Consider the following 19586-nt stretch of genomic DNA (forward strand, 5'->3'; position numbering starts at 1 on the left):
TAACATTTATGATCAGGCCCATTGTAGACTGAAACTGACAAACTGCCCCAAAGTGCAAAGAAAAGCAAAGGTCACCATAAACAGATCACTTAAAGAACTACACTCCATTTAAGCAATGTGCTTTTGTTCCATCCTCTATAAAATGGAAATAAGTAAGTACACTTGAATCAATCAGGCTCAAAATATGCCTAGAGCTTTGTAGTGAGCAGTAAGAATGACATTAGTATCCTATCTCTTTAGATGCAAGCAAATACCTCCATCTACTATGGCACCTTATTTGTTAGCCAATTCCCTCATATATGCTACAAACGTAATCTGACAATCAAATCAACTGTAAAAAGAAGGAAATCCCACACCAAATTCTATCATGGTAATAAAAATGCTATTTTTAAAATGATGAAATACACAAATCAACAATTTGTAGAGAGAATTAAGAATAGCAAGGGGATGGAAGACAGGTACCAGTGGCTCACACCGGGAATTCAAGCAATTCAGGAAGCTGAGATCTTTAGATTCCAGGTTGAAAGCCAGCCCAGGCAAAAAAGTTTGTGAGACTCATTTCCAATAAAATGAAGAAGAAAAAGGAGAATAAGAAGGAGAAAGAGAGAGGAGAGAGGAGGAGGAGGAGGAGGAGGAGGAGGAGGAGGAGGAGGAGGAAGAGAGGAGAGGGAAGAGGAGGAGGAAGAGGAGGAAGAAAAGGAGGAAGAAAGAAGTAGTGGAGCTAAGGCTCAACTGATAATGCTAGATGAAGAGAGGGGGAGGGAGAGGGAGAGGGGAAAGGAAGAGAGAGAGAGAGAGAGATCACCTGAGGATCACAGCAGAAACAGAACTTTAAGTATGAACCCAGGGACAGTACCCAGACCCACAGTGCAAATCCAATGAAGAAAGGAGGGAAGGGGAAGAGAAGGAAGGGGGAAGAAGATGATGATTTGGGAACTGGGCCTCGGGTGGCTAATGCCTATAATCCTAGCTAATCAGGAGGAGATTTGAGGATCAAGGTTCAAAACTAGACCAGGCAAGAAATTTGATGAGACTCTCATCTCCAATCAATTAACAACCAAAAAAATTCAATGAATCTGTGGCGTCATTAGAGGTAGAGCACTCATCTTGGGCAAAAAAGCTCAGAGACAGAACACAGGTCAAGTTTAAGCCTTAGTACTGGCACAAATTATTATTGTTGTTGTTGTTGTCTGAGCAAGGGAATGTAGCTCTCTTACAATGATTACCTTTAGGCTCAAGCAGGTTCAAGGTCCAAAACAAAGAACCCCATAATCTGAATAACAGATTTGTACTAATGTACTAGTACTGAAGGAATCCTATGATGAAACACAACATGAATTTTTTTTTTTTGGTCCGGTTGTGGGGCCTGAACTCTAGGCCTGGGCGCTGTCCCTCAGCTCTTCAGCTCAAGGCTAGCGCTCTACCACTTGAGCCACAGCGCCACTTCCGGTTTTTTTCTTTTTTGCTTATGTGGTGCTGAGGAATCGAACCCAGGGTCTCATGCATGCAAGGCAAGCGCTCTACCACTGAGCCACCTTCCCAGCCCCACACCATGATATTTTAACTATTCTCTGCTTCATCTATTGGAAATAATCTTTCTTGTCCACATGAAGAATTTCTGCTTATCTTCCTCAAAATTAACCCACATGCTATCTCCTGTAGTTTTTCCCAAATTTCCCAGGCAAAACTCTCTTCCAAGAATCGAAAGCACGGAGTTGACACTGACATAAAACAGCCCTCACACTGCATTACAGGAAGTTCCACAAGCAGGTCCCCTCCATTTATTTGGACTCACTGACTAGCAAAGTCATGGCACTAAAGCACACAAATATTTGATTAACTGAACCATTCTACATTTTTAGGACTGGGAAGGACCAAGGAAATCAAGATTTCTTTCCAGATGCAACAGTGACACTCAAAGACTTACTTAATCAAGGAATAGAGAAAGTGGCTGTGACAGGTTTCTTTTCCCAATAATATTTATAAGAACTGGACTATGTGTGATTCACTATTCCTATTTGGTTTACTCAGCATGGAACTGGAGTACACAGTAATTCATCAAATGTTTCCTTTATTAAACACTATAAATGACAACTAATTAATGTTGAGAATCCAGACAAAAGTTAAAACTTTACATTAATCATGTATCAATTTCCAATTGCAAGAAAAAAAAATCTAAGAAATAAGAAACATGATTCTGTAAGATACTATATTAGGAAAGTTGTATACGTCAAAGATTTATTCTTGTTATCTCCTATTTATATATTCAAAGTGAAATCTATGAATGAGATATTAACACTCACAGCATACCAATACCACCAAAAATTTATACGGTGGAAACTACATCAAACACTAGGTTCATATTTTGAGGAAGTTCAAGTTTAGTAGGCCAAAGCCACACACACCACTATTTGCTGCCTTGCTGCCATGACAGAGAGGTCCTAAGGAGCATGACTGACTACTTGTGGGCGTAAAATCCACGTAAAGTACTTGGATATCATCAGTGAGGAAACCAGTGAGACAGGGTCAGTCCGCAATGAACAAATGTCAGAAGAAACAAGCACCAGCCTTTCCAGCTGTTAGGATTAGTGGAAGACAGAAAGAATGCTTCCAGGAAATCCCTAAGCAAGTTCCTAGAATTCTCTGGCAACCACTGCAAACAAGGGCCATACGGCCACGAAAGACAAGGAAACCACTGCGGACCCCGTAGAATATGTTTACTGAAGGGGAAAAGCCCGTGGGGCCGGACGAACACAGCCAAGCACAAAGGTGAAAATGCAACATTTGGGCGGGTCCCAGCGCCACCACCTCGCAGACTCAGGCGCTCCGTTCGCCCCCAACCTGGCCATTCGCTCAGACCTGACACAGGCTCCCAGGTGGCCGATTCCACTTAAGAGGCCTTCATAGACACCCAGAACCTCCTGGCTCAGCCACCCCCCTTCAGAGAAGCCGCCTGATCAATCGCCGCAGCCAGGAGCCGCCGCCCACCCGGGCCCGGATCAACCAGCTTGCGGCCTTCTTCGTTCCGACTCCTACCCTGCAGGCCAACCAGGGTGGTTCTAGCCCCGATCAGGCTGCGGGCCCCCTATACTCAGTCCGCGGGTCTTTGGGCCGGTGGGAAAAAGCAAAGACTGCGAGAAGGGTCGGCCTGGAGCCCACCACCCCCACATCACTCACCATGGCGACTCCACTGAGCCAGCAGCCAGCAGCACCGAACGCCGCGTAGAGCCTCCCCCGGTCAGGTGACGCTGCGGCCCTTCCAAGCCCCGCCCCTCCTAGGCCCGCCTCCACGCTCTGCACGTGATTCGTGGATTGGACCGTTTCTAGGAATCCAAATCTCGCGTGTTTATTGGCTCTTGCCCCTTCACGCTAGGCTGACGGGCCGAGCCGCCAGTTAGTCTATTCATAGAATGTGGGTGTGAGCCGGAGGGATGCAGGGCCGCGATTGGTATTCTTCTGCCGAGCAGAAAGGCTGAGAAAATGGTGTTTAGCGAGTTTGTTATGAAGGAAGGAATAAAAAGAGAAGCTGTCTACAAGGTTCACGGTATTCACCCAGGATACCGCATGGGCTCATGCGCGTGCGCATAGGAAAGACTACGCTTGGTGTAAGGGACAGCCTCTTTGTCGCGTTTCAACCAATCTAATTGCGCCAGGGGTTGGCCCTGACGCTCACTGGCCAGCGCTGCTTCCGCGTTGGGTTGCGTCCCACGGTAACTGTGCGCGGGAGTCGTTTTGGTTGGCGCCATGGGATCGGGACTGATCCCGTGCTTAGCCCCGCGCCTCGGACTTTCGGAACCTGAGGTGCTGAGGTGAGTCCGGGTGTTCTCGCTGAGATAGAGACCCATGCCTTACGGTCCGGATCCTTCTCAGGAGTCCTTCCCGCGCCACTGGTGGTGCTGAACAAGGAGCGCCGGGATGAGGGAAACTTGGGGCCTACTTCGAGAAAAAAACTCCCCTGTGATCCTCAAATCGCAGCCTCCTGAGTAGCTAGGATTCCAGGCGTGAGCCACGGAACCCTGGCTGAGGGGCTTGGTTTTTGGAGGTACTGAACTTACTTTTGCCAGAAAGCACGCTGTTAGGTATATGGATGTCTGGTGTCAGAGTTGTGGTCCTGTCTTTGAGGATTTCCTCTCCCCAAAGAATATGAGTTACTTTCCCAGCCCCAAATAAACTTGCACAGTAATTGGTTCCAGGATGAAGTCCACCAATGTTTACCTAGGTCAGACAAAGACAAACTTTTGAAACAGTTTTAGTGAATGCATTGCCCTTATAAACCAGGAAAGCAGAAGAGTACCTGCGACTATCCCAGGTGAAATGTATCAGTCTGTCTGCACATACTACAGAAACCAGCAATGCAGTCATGTGCCTAGACCTTGCAGCTTCCTATATGAAGTACCCCTTGGACAGGGTAAGTACATCCCATTTAGTGTCCAAATAATCTTATGCAACACTAAAGCTTAACAATTGTATTTTAATTTTTAGTTGGACAAGACTTGGTCAAAACTCTTAGTTTTTAAGCTTTTCCTATATGCCGTAAGTTATTCTAAATAAATTTCAGAGTCATCCAGTTAGGGAAAAAATGCAGTGTGTTTATTTAGTTACTCTGATTCTCTCTTTCTTAATGAAGCTCATCTTTCATGCTGCTATTATATACTTTTGTGGGGAGGATGAAGGGTATCAGTACTGGGGCTTGAATTAGTTTTTTCCACTCAAGGCTTATTCTACCACTTTACCCTCAGTTCCACTTCAGCTTTTTGCTGGTTAGTTGGAGATGAGAGTCTCATGGACTTTCCTGCCTGGGCTGGCGTTGAACTATAGTCCTCAAATCTGAGCCTCCCAAGTAGCTATGGAGCTGCTAGCATGATCAGCCCCTGGTTATAGCATTATACTTCTAAAGCACATATTTTAAAAATGTGTGCATATTTTTAGTTTTTGTTTTTTGTCAGTTGTGAGGCTTGAACTCAGGCCCTGGGCACTGTCCCTGCTCAAGGCTCATGCTCTACCACTTTGAGCTACAGCTCCACTTCCGGTTTTTGAGTGGTTAATTGAAGAAGAGTCTCTTGGGGACTTTTCTGCCTGAGCTGGCTTCAAACCTCAGTCCTCAGATCTCAGCCTCCTGAGCAGCTAGGATTACAGGTGTTAGTCATCAGCACCAAGTTTTCATGTTTCTTTTATCCTGGTTGCAAAATAGTTGAGAAAAACTGCTTTGGAGTTAGGAAGTTTCACGTGTTGAGAAACCAATTCTTACCACCATTGATAGCTCTATGAGCCTTTGATCTATGAAATGGACATGAGAATATCCATTTCATATACTATATATAACACAGCACAGTATTTTTGTCATAATGAATATACTCTTAAATGGTCTGAATGGTTTTTTTCTTGAAAAAAATTCTCTCTTCAACTCTGACTTCAAACTATGATGCTTGGTCAACACATTTCTGTACTTCAATAACTTATGGCTTTGCTAATTAATAACTTCCCATTCTTTTCCTAGAATGTTCTGCAAGTTGTCTTACATCATCCTTCATATCCATTGATTTTGAAGCTTTCTATTTTAACTCTTCTAGTTAGGATTCATTTCCTACATGGTGGATCCTTATGTTTGTCTCCTTGATTAATCCTCCTCTCCCTTTGCTATCTCTACTTCACCCTCACTTTATTCCCATTACCTCCCTCGTTGTTTTCTCAATAATTTTCACATTGACACTGCTGAAAAACAAGTAATCATATGTGTATCTTTCCTATTGTTTTTATTCTAACAGCTTGAACATGTTAATACTAAAATTATCTTTGTATACATATACCTGTCTCTAAAGAATGAGCTCCTAGAAAGTAAAAATCTTCTTGATATGATTACTGATTTTTTTTACTGATTTTTTTTTGGGGGGGGGAGTTGTTGTTGGTTTGTTTTTGCCAGTCCTGGGGCTTGAACTCACAGGGCCTGGACACTGTCCCTGAGCCTCTCTGTGCTCAAGGCTAGTACTCTACCACTTGAGAACAGCACCACTTTCAGCCTTTTTCTGTTTATGTGGTACTGAGGAATTGAACCCATGGCTTCATGCATTCTACACAAGCACTCTACCACTAAGCCACATTCCCAGACTAGGTTTTTTTCTTAAATGAAGCTAAGCCTTTGTGTATAGAGTCATTTGTCACAGAATTAATTTTGAATACCTGATGCTACTTACTCTATTCTATATAATATATAGAACTTATATGTGCCTTTTCTTTCAAAGGCTTATTTAATTAAACTTTCTGGTTTGAACAAGAAGATGTACCAGAGCTATCTTAAATCTTTTGAGTGTTTACTGGGCCTGAACTCAAATATTGGAATAAGAGACCTCAGTGTACAGTTTAGCTGTACAGAAGCAGTGAACATGGCTTCAAAGATTCTACAAAGGTATGAGCATACTGAAACTTAAAACAAAGCCCATATTGATAAATAAGCACAACTACCCAGTGATCAATTCTGAGGAACTTCCATTAATCCTTGCTATTTGGGAGGATTATGTTTCTAGACCATCCCAGGCAAAAAATTGGAGAGACTCCATCTCAACAGAAAAAGCTGGTCATTTATATCCCATTTATAACAGGAAATATGAATGGGCACATTTTAAACCAAGGTTGGAAGTGACAAAAAGACTTATGTCATAAACATTGTTAGTTCTGTTTTGTATTTTCAGCCACGTTTGAAATGTTTTCTTACAAATAATTTTCCAAACACTAATCTGCTCTAGCTATGAAGCCAGTCTTCCCCAGACACAGCAAGTAGATCTTGACTTATCCAGGCCTCTGTTCACCACTGCTGCACTACTTTCAGCATGCAAGTAAGTTCTCAATTTTTAAGTGGCTCTTTCATTCTCAAAGAACACTGCCAATTTAGTTGATTTCAACACAGAGCATATTTTGCCTTACAGATAACACAAGGAATAGTAGCCAAGTGGCCAGATTCTCTGTTTATCCCACAGTGTAGCTGACAGTTGGAACTAGTGTTGCCAGAAATTCATTTGCTAAGTGGCAGGCCATATATGTAAGCTGGGTTTCTAATTTCAAAGTTTGCTTTTCATGAGTGATAAAGTCTCTCAGAACTGTGGTCATATGTGATTTTTAATTTTTTTTTTTTTTTTTTTGTCGTTTGTGGGGCTTGAACTCTGGGCCTGGGCGCTGTCCCTCAGCTCTTCAGCTCAAGGCTAGCACTCTACCACTTGAGCTACAGCGCCACTTCCGGTTTTCTGGTGGTTTATTGGAGATAGGAGTCTCACGGTCTCTCCTGCCCGGGCTGGCTTTAAACCGCGATCCTCAGATCTCAGCCTCCTGAGTAGCTAGGATTACAGGCGTGAGCCACCAGCGCCCAGCTTTAATTTTTTTTTTTTTTTAGTCAGTCGTGGGGCTTGAACTCTGGGCCTGGGGCACTGTCCCTCAGCTCTTCAGCTCAAGGCTAGTGTTCTACTGACTTGAGTCAGATCACCACTTCTGGTTTTCTGGTGTTAATTGGAGATAAGAGTCTCACAGATTTTCCTGCCCAGGCTAGCTTTGAACCACAATCCTCAAATCTTGGCCTCCTGAGTAGCTAAGATTACAGGCATGAGCCACTGGCACCCAGCGATTTTTAATTATTTTTTAAATAATTACAATTGGGGCTGGGAAGGTGGCTCAGTGGTAGAGCGCTTGCCTTGCATGCATGAGGCCCTGGGTTCGATTCCTCAGCACCACATAAGCAGGGGGAAGAAAGCCAGAAGTGGCATTGTGGCTCAAGTGGTAGAGTGCTAGCCTTGAGCTGAAGAGCTGAGGGACAGCGCCCAGGCCCAGAGTTCAGGCCCACGACTGGACCCCACCCAAAAAAAAAATTAAATAATTACAACTGCTCTTGAGTTTATCAACCATTCTGTAATATCTGTGTCTATGCTGAGTTATTGTCCTGGAAATGTTAGTAATCGTTGATAGGTTTGCCTAAGTTGTCTTGTTTAATTTTGCCAGATACCTTCCTGGGGGTTGGAGAATATACTTGGTTATTTTAAGAATAGGTTTCTCACTACCTATCTGCTAATTTAAGGATGTTTTGGTTCTGCTAGCTACAAACCTAGGAGTGATTGTCATTTATAGAAAATGTCCCTTTAGGGGCTAGGAAGATGGCTCAGTGGCAGAGTGCTTGCCTTACATGCATGAAGCCCTGGGTTCCATTCTTTAACACCACATAAGCAGAAAAAGCCAGAAGTGGAACTATGGCTCAAGTGGTAGAGCACTAGCCTTGAGCTGAAGAGCTGAGGGACAGCGCCCAGGTCCAGAGTTTAGGCCCCATGACTGACAAAAAAAGAAAAAAGAAAATGTCCCTTTAGGGCTGGGAATGTGGCTTAGTTGTAGAATGCTTGCCTAAGCACACATGAAGCCCTGGGTTCAGTTGCTCAATACCACATAAACAGAAAAGGCCAAAAGTGGCGCTGTGGCTCAAGTGGTAGAGTGCTACCCTTGAGCAAAAGAAACTCAAGGACAGTGCCTAGACCCTCAGGTTCAAGCCCCAGGACTGGAGAAAAAAAAATCCCTTGAATTCAATGAAGATACATACATATAGTTAATGTGGCTGTTACTACAGAAATCAGTGAAAATAGTTTAAATAGCCCCACTTTTGAAACTATAGTACACCAAGCAAGAAAGGTCTGAACATATCTATTATCCTGAATGAGAAATCTCTTTTTTTTTTTTATTAGTAGTTGCTGTAGAGGATTATTAGTGGGAGGGGTAAGAGGTTGTTATTCTCCTATAATATAAATACAAGCATCATGTATTAAGTTGTTTTAAAAATACTATGATTTTCATTCTACAAATTACATCAGAAGTTTATTAAGTAGTTGAGGAGGCATGAAGCTCCAATAGGGATGAGGAACTTTTATGCTCCAAGGACCATGTGGATAATTATAACATCATTCACAGGCCATACAAAATAATTAATACAGGCAGGCAGCCACAGGCCACCGACAAGAAACATATGTCTATCTTGTCATTTACTGAATGATTGGGGGTTGGGGGGCAGGGTGTGTGAACAATAGGCCAAACATTCCCCACCCCTGCTACAGCAAATATCTATGTACCCCATTTGTTACAAAGTAGATTCTATGTGCATTTTAACTCTCAGTTTACTAAATAAAGCTTTAGAAGATAAATTCCCATGGGTCTAGCTAATGACATGGTAAAAAGTTGAGGGTGCTAACAAATCATAGGCAAAAGAAACTAAGTTTATCATCTGGTTTGCAAAAAAAAAACAACAAAACAAAAAATCTACTGGTCCTGAACAAAGCATTGTGTGAAATTCTTTTGTAGGATTCTAAAGCTGAAAGTGGATAAAAACAAAATGGCAGCCACTTCGGGTGTAAAGAAAGCTATATTTGATCGACTGTGTAAACAGTTAGAGAAGATTGGACAGCAGATGGACAGTGAGTATTAAGTATTATTAGAGTATTAATGTCTTATTAGAAAATGTGAATTTATTGGTAAGTCATACTTTTGTATGTATGTGTGTGTGTGTGGTCTTGGGGCTTGAACTCCAGGCATAGGTGCTGTCCCTAAGATTTTTTTTTAACCAGTCCTGGAGCTTGAACTCAGGGCCTAGGCACTGTCCCTAAGCTTCTTTTTGCTCAAGGCTAGCACTCTACCACTTGAACTACAGCACCTCTTCTGGCTTTTCTTTGTTTATGTTGTATTAAGGAATTGAACCCAGGGATTCATGCATGCCAGGCAAACACTCTACTACTAAGCCACATTCCCAGCCTATCCCTAAGATTTTTGCTCAAGGCTAGTGCTCTACTACTTCCAGCCTTTTAATGGTTAATTGGAAATAAGAGTCTCATGGACTTTCCTGATTGGGGGAGCTGGCTTTGAACTTCAGTGTTCAAATCTTAGCCTCCTTAGTAGCTAGGTTTACAGGTTTGGTTTATTAGCCTAGCTACTCCGGAGGCTGAGACCTGAAGATTGAGGTTCAAAGCCAGCCCCCCACATAGGAAAGTTGGTGAGACTCTTATCTCCAATAAACTACTCAAAACTGCCAGAAGTGATGATGTGGCTTAAGTGGTAAAGGGAGGGCTTTCCTTGAACAAAAGATGCTGGCTGGGAAGGTGGCTCAGTGGTAGAGCGCTTGCCTTGCATGCCTGAGGCCCTGGGTTCAATTCCTCAGCACCACATAAGCAAAAAGAAAAGAGCCGGTGGTGGCGCTGTGGCTCAAGTGGTAGAGCGCTAGCCAAGAGCTGAGGAACAGTGCCCAGGCCTAGAGTTCAGGCCCCACAACCAGACCCCCCCCAAAAAAAAAAAAGAAAGCTGCTCAGAGACAGCACCCAGGTTCAGAGTTCAAATCCCAGGACCAGCAAAAAAAAATTAAAACGGCATAAGCAATTGACACCCAACAAAAGTATTTTCAAGCTGGAAAATGCTGCTTTAGTTAGAAAAATGCTTTCTCTTTTTTTTTCAAGTAAAGTAGTTTAATAACTTAAAATGCCTGTGGTTCCATGAGTTCATGCCCAGAAAAATGGATTCTCTGTTAATATACTCCAATATTCACATACATACATAAGCTAAATTAGAACTGATTCTAAGACTGACAAAAGAAACAGCAAGAAAAGAGAAGGGCACATTTATCTTCTCTTAGTCAGTCATTGGTCCATAACTTTTGTGATCCAAAATATGCCCAAATATTGGAATTGTGAACAGGAGAAAAAAAAATTGACAACACTTCTTTTTTTAAAGAGGCACCTGGAGACTTAGGTAGTCCACCAAGGAAGAAAAAGAAGATGGTTGAACCACCAGCTACGGGTAAGACTTATACAGATATTGAGATTAATGTAGTGTAATTAATGAATATTCCTGTATTGTTCGAGTAACTCTTCTCATCAGAACCAGATTTAGAGTAAATCCTGATCATTATTCACTTTATAAACAATTATTAATGGAAGTAACAGAACTGTGATTAAGAATATGTCCTAAAGCCAGGGGTTGGGAAGGTGGCTCACTGGTAGAGTGCTTGCCTTGCATGCATGAGGCCCTGGTTTCGATTCCTCAGCACCACATAAACAGAAAAAAGCCGGAAGTGGCGCTGTGGCTCAAGTGGTAGAACGCTAGACTTGAGCTGAAGAGTTGAGGGACAGTGCCCAGGCCCAGAGTTCAGGCCCTAGGACTGGACCCCCCCTCCCCCCCAAAAAATGTCTAAAGCCAGGTGCTGGTGGCTTACACTTGTAACCTAGCTACTCTGGAGGCTGAGATTTGAGGATCATGGTTCAAATCCAGCCCAGCAGGAAAGTCCATTAAACCTTTATCTCCAGTTAACCACTAGAAAAGTTAAAGTGGTACTGTGGCTCAAAGTGGCAGAATCCCAGCCTTGAGTGAAAAAGCTCAGGGACAGAGCCCAGGCCCTGAGTTCAAGTCCCATGACCAGAAAAAAAAAAAAAAAAAAGATGTCTGAAGCCAAACTGCCAGGGTTCAAATCATGATTTGACACTGTTAAAAGCTTCAGACAGGCTGAGTGCTGTTAGCTAATGCCTAGCTAGTCCTAGCTACTCAGAAGCTATTCTGAGGATGAAAGTTCTAAGCTAGTCCAAGCAAACACATCTTGGAGACTGATTTCCAATTGGCAAAAGCCAAATGTGGAAGTTTGTCGCAGGTGGCAGAGTATTAGCCTTGAGTGAAAAATCTTAAGGAAAAAAAAGAAAAGAATAGAAAAATCTTAAGGAGAGTTTAAGGCCCTGAATTCAAGCCCTAGTACTGGCACCAAATAAAGGCTTTAGACAAATTTAACAGAGTGTTTTGGAGCAAGGAACAACTCATAAGATCTGAGGTTCACAGTTCAAAATTAGCCTGGGTAGGTAAGTATATGAGACTCTTTATCTTCAGTTAACCACCAAAAAGCCATAAGTAGAAGTGTGGCCTTAAGTGAAAAAGCTAAAGGAAGCCCAGTGTCCCTGGCTCACACCCATAATCCTACCTACTCAGGAGGCTGAGATCTGAAGGATCATGGTTTGACGCCAACCCAGGCAGGAAAGTCTATGAGAGTCTCATCTCCAGTTAACCACCAAAAAAAATGTTGGGCTACAGCTCAAAACTCTAGAGAATTAGCCTTGAAAGAAAAAGCTCAGGCACATGCCTAAGCCCTGAGTTCAAGCTCCATGACTGACAGAAAGAAAAGAAGGAAAGCACCCAGCTCTAAATTCAATCCAGTATTTTCTCTCCCTCCCTCTCTCTGTCTTTCTCTTCGCTTCACTTCTCTTCCCTTGCCTCTCACAGTCTCACATGCATACATGCGCGTACACACAAAATTACACAGCATTCAAATTTACAGAACTCATCCCAGGAATTTTAAATGGGTGCTTTCATAGATTAAATTTGGAAATAAACCTAGCTAATATATAAACCTGGAAACAAACCTGGCTAATGTCTTGTTATTTGCCTTACTTAGGCATTCTTGCAGGTAGATCACTAATTGTAACCAGTTGGCTAGATGGCTGATTGTGACTGGCTGGTGGTTTTTATATTAGTTATTAACAAATATCTAAAATTCCAGTTTGTTTAAAAAAAAAAAAGGTCTACTTATAAAGACAGTCTCAGGCCATGGGCCTTGAACTCAGGGCCTGGGTATTGTCTCTAAGCTTTTTCTACCCTTTGAGCCACAATGCCACTTTGGATTTTCTGGTGGTTAACTGGCAACAAGAGTCATGGACTTTTCCTACCCGGGCTGGCTTCAGACTTCAATCTTCAGATCTCAACTTTCTGAGTGGCTAGGATTACAGGCATGAGCAACCAGTGCCCAACCTAAATTACTTTTTATTGATTTTAACAAGACCTAGGGGCTGGGAAGGTGGCTCAATGGTAGAATGCTTGCCTTGTATGCATGAGGCCCTGGGTTCGATTCCTCAGCACCACATAAACAGAAAAGGCTGGGAGGGGTGCTATGGTTTAAGTGGTAGATCGCTAGCCTTGAGCTGAAGAGCTGAGGGACAAGGCCCAGGCCCAGAGTTCAGGCCCCATGACTGACCAAAAAAAAAAACTCCCAGACGTTTTAGCTGGTCACTTGTGGCTCACACCTATAATCCTAGCTACTTGGGAGGCTGAGATCTGAGGATCTCAGTTCAAAGCCAGCCTGGGCAGGAAAGTCCATGAGACTCTTATCTCCACTAAACCACTAGATAACCAGAAGTGGCAATGTAACTCAAGTGATAGAGCGCTCACCTTGAGTTGAAGAACTGAGGGACGACAGCACCCAAGCTCAGAGTTCAAGCCCACAACCAGCCAAAAAAAAAATCTACTGGTTGTGTGATTTTAAGAAAGTAACGGGCTGGGAAGTTGGCTCAGTGGTAGAGTGCTTGCCTTGCATGCATGAAGCCCTGGGTTCCATTCCTCAGCACCACATAAGCAGAAAAAGTCGGAAGTGGTGCTGTGGCTCAAGTGGTAGAGTGCTAGCTCTGTGTTAAAGAGTTGAGGGACAGCACCCAGGCCCAGAATTCAGGGCCACAACCAAAAAAAAAAATTGCCAGGCGCTGGTGGCTCACGCCTGTAATCCTAGCTACTCAGGAGGCTATGATCTGAGGATCGAGGTTCAAAGCCAGCCAGGAAGGTCCATGAAATTCTTTATCTCCAATAAACCACCAGAAAACCGGAAGTGGCGTTGTAGCTCAAGTGGTAGAGCACTAGCCTTGAGCTGAAGAGCTGAGGGACAGCATTCAGGCCCAGAGTTCAAGCCCCACAACTGACAAAAACAAAAAGAAAATAACAATTTCTGTGAGCCCCAATTTGCTAATCTACAAAATGTGGTAAATGCACCACACTTCATAAGATTGTGGTGAGAGTTAAGTAAATACTGTTTAAAGTTCAGCATGAAAAAAATATACTTGGAGTATGATGGGAAGAGAAAATGAAAACCGGTATTTCTACATTTCAGTATTGTGTTCTCTCTTTACAACTGAAATTTGGGGGGGGGGTCTGGTCGTGGAGCTTGAACTCTGGGTCTGGGCGCTGTCCCTCATCTCTTCAGCTCAAGGCTGGCGCTCTACTACTTGAGCCACAGCGCCACTTCTGGCTTTTTTTTTCTTTTTGCTTATGTGGTAGTGAGGAATCGAACCCAGGGCCTCATGCATGCAAGGCAAGCGCTCTACCACTGAGCCACCTTCCCAACCCCTAAGCTTACTTTTTTTAAACTTCATTTGTAAACATAAGAATTTTGAAATTACTTTTTATAATTTTCTCATAGAAATAGAGAAGGTAGAAGACATCCAACGTAAACTACAAAAAGATGAAGATCTGACACAAGATTATGAAGAATGGAAAAGGAAAATTTTAGAAAATGCTGCCAAGGCTCAAAAGACAACAGCAGAGTGACTTCTGCTTCCAGATTGGTATCTGCTTCTGTTAGATAGTAAACCGTTCTCCAGAAAGATTTGAGGGCTTTGATGAAATTGGTTTGAACTTTCAGAACAAGGTTGCTCACCATTGCCTTAGTAGCAAAGAAACCAGAGCACAGACAAATTCTGGACAGTGGACTGGCTTTTGACATGAGAACATGTGGACTGGCTTTTGACATGAGAACATTACATCAATCACAGTGTCTTACATACTCTTGACTCCACAAGTCTATGCTGGAATTGCAAGTCATATTTTCTGTTTTAAACTAATGACAATCTGGTTTTATCCTGAATATATATTTTAGGCTGAATGGAATCTTACAGGTTTTACTTACTTTTTTTCAGTAAACTTTTTTGGTTTACCTCAATATATTGCAGTCAAAGCTAGTAATTTTTTTTAATTAAAAATGCATTTTCTGTCAGCTTCAAGGAATCGTTGGGCCAAAATCTGTGTCTTCACCAGCAGGAAAAAAAAACCAGATTTCTGTACATTGAGCTTCAATGCTCACTATATGACAATTCAAATCATACTTTCTGGGTTGAAGACCATACTCAGCCACTCACCACATGTGAAACATTGATCAAAGCAATTCACTTTATGATTCATCTGTGAAATAGTAATAATGATTATTACCTCAGTATAATTTTAAGGAGTGTAAAAGCCAATACATGAAAACCATTTCCTGTGAAAGTAAATACTGAGTAAACATTAAAGTATAGAAATGATATTTAGCCGGGCGCTGGTGGCTCACGCCTGTAATCCTTAGCTACTCAGGAGGCTGAGATCTGAGGATCGCGGTGCAAAGCCAGCCAGGGCAGGAGAGACCGTGAGACTCCTATCTCCAATAAACCACCAGAAAACCGGAAGTGGCGCTGTAGCTCAAGTGGTAGAGCGCTCGCTTTGAGCTGAAGAGCTGAGGGACAGCGCCCAGGCCCAGAGTTCAAGCCCCACGACCGACCAAAAAAAAAAAAAAAGTTAGAAATGTTATTTGTGAAATATGGCAGTAAAATCCCTTTAAACACTTTTTAACATATATAGGAATGTAAAATAAGTCTTATCTAACCCATGTGCTGGCAGCTCACCTGTAATCCTATCTACCTAGGAAAGTGAGATCTGAGGATTGCAGTTCAAAGCCAGCCCAGGCAGGAAAACTCATGAGACTCTTATCTCCAATTAACTACAAAAAAAACCAGAAATAAACATAATAATAACTACGAATATATAGTTATTTCTTTTGTTATTTTTATTTATTTATTTTGGTGAGTTGTGGGGCTTGAACTCTGGGCCTAGGTGGTGTCCCTGAGCAAATTAGCTCAAGACTAGCGCTCTACCACTTGAGCCACAATACCCGATTTTCTGGTGGTTAATTGGAGATAAGAATCTCACTGACATTCCTGCCTGGGATGGCTTTGAACCATGGTCTTTAGACCTCAGCCTCCTGAGTAGCTAGCATTATAGACATGAGCCATCAGTGCCCAACACAATATATTTTTTTAAAGAACAACAGAAGTGGAGCTGTGACTCAATAGAGCACTAGCCTTGAATGAAAAAACTAAGGGTAGTGTTGAGACCCTGAGTTCAAGCCTCAGTATTGGAACATAAAAGTCTTGTTCAGGCTGGTGGGTACTAAGTAGAAGGGGAAAGGTGAATGGAGAACATAAATATGGGCAAAATACTTTATGTCCATGTGTTAAAGTGGAACGTGAAGCTTGTTGAGATGGGTTTGGGAAGGGGAGATGAAAAAGGAGTTAATATCATATTTGGATATGTAATAATGAAACACCTTTATATGTTGATACTAATTGAGAATTTAGAGAAAAAATATATGTCCTCATATAGAATTATAATCAATGAAGCAGTTGTTAGAGGTATCAAACCAGACATCTGAACTAAAATTAAGAAGATTTATGTAGGAAATATTCCCAAACCTTAATTTGTTGAAGTCTTGGTTCCCAATGCAACAACGTTCAGAGGTGAAACTTTTGAAAAGTATTTGGGTTCTGAGGGCTCTGCAGCACAGGATTACTCTATTGATAGGTCCATAATTTGACAAGTAAAGTAAAAGAAATTTAGAAGGTGAGGTCTTGAGGGGAGGCATTCCTTGGGGGAATCACCTTGGGAATTACATCTTATCCTGTCCCCAACCAAATGAACATGAATTAAGATTGAGCCAAAATCTTCCCTCCTTCAAAATGTATTTATTCTTTTGTCACAGCACTAGAAACCTGATGTAATTCAGTGTTCTCATAATGAATTAAATGTGTCCAAATGTTTAAGATCTATTTTGAATCGCCTTAGTAATAAGTACTACAAGAAAGGTGTGATTCATCCCTATTGCATATACCTAGAATGACTAAAAGTGATTTTTTTTTTTTTGTCCTTCCACCCTTTTAATTCTAAAAGTTTCTCAGAATAAAGCTAAAGGTGTACCGCAGTGATCTCAACGTGGGCATAATACCTGAAAAGCTCTGTGTTATTGAAAAATGAAGATGAGCTTAGGAACCATACAAACTTAGACTTAAATTCTGCCACTTGTCCCCTAAGAAAAGCTTAAAGCTTTAATCAGCCTCAGTTTTCTCATTTATAAAGTAAATATCTGCCTTATAAATTTTACTACTTCTGAAGTACATTTAGAAAGCATTTGCTGGGGGCTGGAAAGGTGGCTCAGTGGTAGAGTGCTTGTCTTGCATGCATGAAGCCCTAGGTTCGATTCCTCAGCACCACATAAGCAAAAAGAAAAAAAAAGCCAGAAGTGGTGCTGTGGCTCAAGTAGTAGAGCGCTAGCCTTGAGCTGAAGAGATGAGGGACAGCGCCCAGGCCCAGAGTTCAGGCCCCACGACCAGGCCCAAAAAAATAAAATTAAATGAAAATTAAAAAATTGAAAGCATTTGCTAAATTGTAGCATTGTAGTAAATGGGGGCTGGGGAGGGAGTTCACTGGTTATGTGCCTGACTAGAATACACAAAACACTGGGTTCAATCCTCAGCACAATCAATAGGATAAGTCAGTATTTGGTTACAATTACATGGGCAAGATAATGAGTAGAAATATTTATTTTAATCTAGTGCCAAGATTTAAATTTCTAGCTTTGAGCCCAAAGCAATGTATTCATCATGGTTTTGTTTTTTTTTTTTTCTGTTTCTGTGGGTCTCATACTTGCTAGGTAGGCATTCTGGTGAGCCATATATTTAGATATTTTGTTTTGGTTATGCATTAGATAGTGTCTCACTTCCTGCCCAGGTGAATTCTTGAGCCACAATCTTCATGGCTTCCCATCATAGCTAAGATGACAGGCTCATACCATCACAACCAGCTTGTTCCATTGAAATAAAGTCTTAAGAACTTTCCTGGCTGGCTTGGGATCATGATCCTCCCATTCTCAGCCTCCCAAGTACATAAGATGACAGCACATAAGATATGTGACTCTCAACATCTGTGTGTGTGTGTGTGTGTGTGTGTGTGTGTGTGTATTGGCTTAAACTCGGGGCCTCACATTCTCGGTTTGTTTACTCACAGTAGTTCTACCACTTGAGCCATGCTGCTAGTCCAGCATTTTGCTAGTTAATTGGAGAAAGAATCTCAAAGACTTTTCTGCCCAGGATAGTGAAAGACCCTAGTCCCCTAGGATACTTTCGTCAACGGGAGGGAGCCCCAGAAACTCAGACTCCAGGCCAGGAGATGCAACAAGCAAGAGGAGTTTATTTGACGTTTCGTCAATGGGAGGGCGCCCCAGAAACTCAGACTCCAGGCCAGGAGATGCAACAAGCAAGAGCAGTTTATTGGACATTTGTGCAAACGGACTCTCTGCCTCTTGGAAGGGAGAGAGTCCTGAGCAGCGGTTACAAGCCTTTTGAAAGGCAAAAACCACAAGATTAAGGCATAACACAAAGCGTCCCATGATTGGTCCGTTTAAAGGTCACCATATATACCAACAATCACTTTGCCACGTGGGAAATTTGGTAACATTCTTTGTAAAATGATGGGCGCACTACAAAGTGGGGGGGGGGAGGGCTGGGGCTAATAATTGGTCAGGCTAGCTAGTTATTGTGCTCTAAACTAATTAGAGGGTACTTCTAAGGTAATTTAGGAGAAGTGGTTGCCAGATAGTCACTATCTCTGACCCTGACCCAGGGGAAGTAGTTGCCAAGCAGCCAGGAATGTGTCAGGTTCTTTGTCAGGTACTCCCTGCCAGAGGGTCGTTAATTTCAAGGTCCCACTGTTAGGGGAGTTCACATCCACTAGTCCTGCCAGATGGTCATTATCTCGGGGTCCCATTTGGGGAATTCCTGAACAGGGACTAAAAAGAAAACATACTTGTTTGTTCTTCATTTACAACCACAGACCTTGTCCTGGGGCCAATATCTGGACTCTGAGATTTTTACCCAATTCCTTATTTCCAGGGAGGGGGTTGGTGCTAGCGCAAGCAAGTTTACAAAAGCAAAATCAGCAGTTAGCAATTGTAAAATGTAACTCTAATTTTTAATCTTTCAATACCTTCAAATTAACTTGAAATGATGAGGCACCTAACTATACATGTTAATATTACAAAACTCCTAAAAGTAGAGATAACAAAGGGTGAGGTCCTGCGTAAGATGAGTTGGGAAAGTGACTTAGTGGTAGAGTGCTTGCCTAGCACTCATGAAACCCTGGGTTTGATTCCTCAGTACCACATAAACAGAAAAGGCCAGAAGTGGCGCTGTGGCTGAAGTGTTAGAGTTCTATCCTTGAGCAAAAGAAGCTTAGGGACAGTGCCCAGGCCCTGACCTCAAGCCCCAGGACTAGCAAAAACAAAACATAAAGATAGGATTACAGATACAAACTAACGATGCCAACTCAATCTTTTGGATGTGAACCATTCAGTACCATATATTCACATTACCTTGCAACCAATCTCCAGAACATTTTTATCTTGCAAAACTGAATAGCCATTAAATCATTCCCTAATCTTCCCTCTCCAGGGTACCTGGTAACCTAGTTCTTTTGCCTCTGAATTTGGCTGGTACACTTTTTTTTTTTTTTTGTCAGTTGTGGGGCTTGAACTCGGCTTGGGCACTGTCTCTGTGCTCTTCAGCTCAAGGCAAGCGCTCTACCGCTTTAGCCAAAGTGCCACTTCTGGTTTTCTAGTGGTTATAAATAAGAATCTCAGACATTCCTGCCTGCGCTGGCTTTCAACCATGATCCTCAGATCTCAGCCTTCTGAGTAGCTAGGA

General features: G+C 42.4%; 2 protein-coding genes across 4 annotated transcripts in view; one reads left to right on the forward strand and one right to left on the reverse strand.

Annotated features, from left to right (window-relative positions):
- Positions 1–3242, reverse strand: part of Vps35 (VPS35 retromer complex component) — a 40529-nt gene extending 37287 nt beyond the window's left edge. The window contains exon 1 of the mRNA XM_013036068.1: positions 3178–3242. Coding sequence (XP_012891522.1) covers positions 3178–3180 — 3 coding nt within the window. The 5' untranslated portion in view covers positions 3181–3242. The remainder of the gene's footprint in view (positions 1–3177) is intronic.
- A 160-nt stretch (positions 3243–3402) lies between these two features.
- On the forward strand, positions 3403–15409 carry Orc6 (origin recognition complex, subunit 6). 3 transcript variants are annotated; one of them, XR_001175819.1, is made up of 8 exons: positions 3403–3809; positions 4279–4408; positions 6240–6403; positions 6741–6830; positions 9319–9431; positions 10735–10800; positions 14225–15097; positions 15358–15409. XR_001175819.1 is itself a non-coding variant. In XM_013036079.1 (7 exons), the coding sequence occupies exons 1-7, from the start codon at positions 3745–3747 to the stop codon at positions 14350–14352; spliced, it is 756 nt and encodes a 251-aa protein (XP_012891533.1). In that variant the 5' UTR covers positions 3403–3744; the 3' UTR covers positions 14353–15100. The 3 variants fall into 3 exon arrangements, 1 of the variants encoding a protein (XP_012891533.1); XM_013036079.1 differs by lacking the exon at positions 15358–15409 and having other exon boundaries at positions 14225–15100; XR_001175820.1 differs by lacking the exon at positions 4279–4408 and having other exon boundaries at positions 3730–3809.
- Positions 15410–19586: the final 4177 nt, after the last annotated feature.

This window comes from Dipodomys ordii, unplaced genomic scaffold, assembly GCF_000151885.1.
Source record: "Dipodomys ordii isolate 6190 unplaced genomic scaffold, Dord_2.0 Scaffold247, whole genome shotgun sequence".
Lineage (NCBI taxonomy): Eukaryota > Metazoa > Chordata > Mammalia > Rodentia > Heteromyidae > Dipodomys > Dipodomys ordii.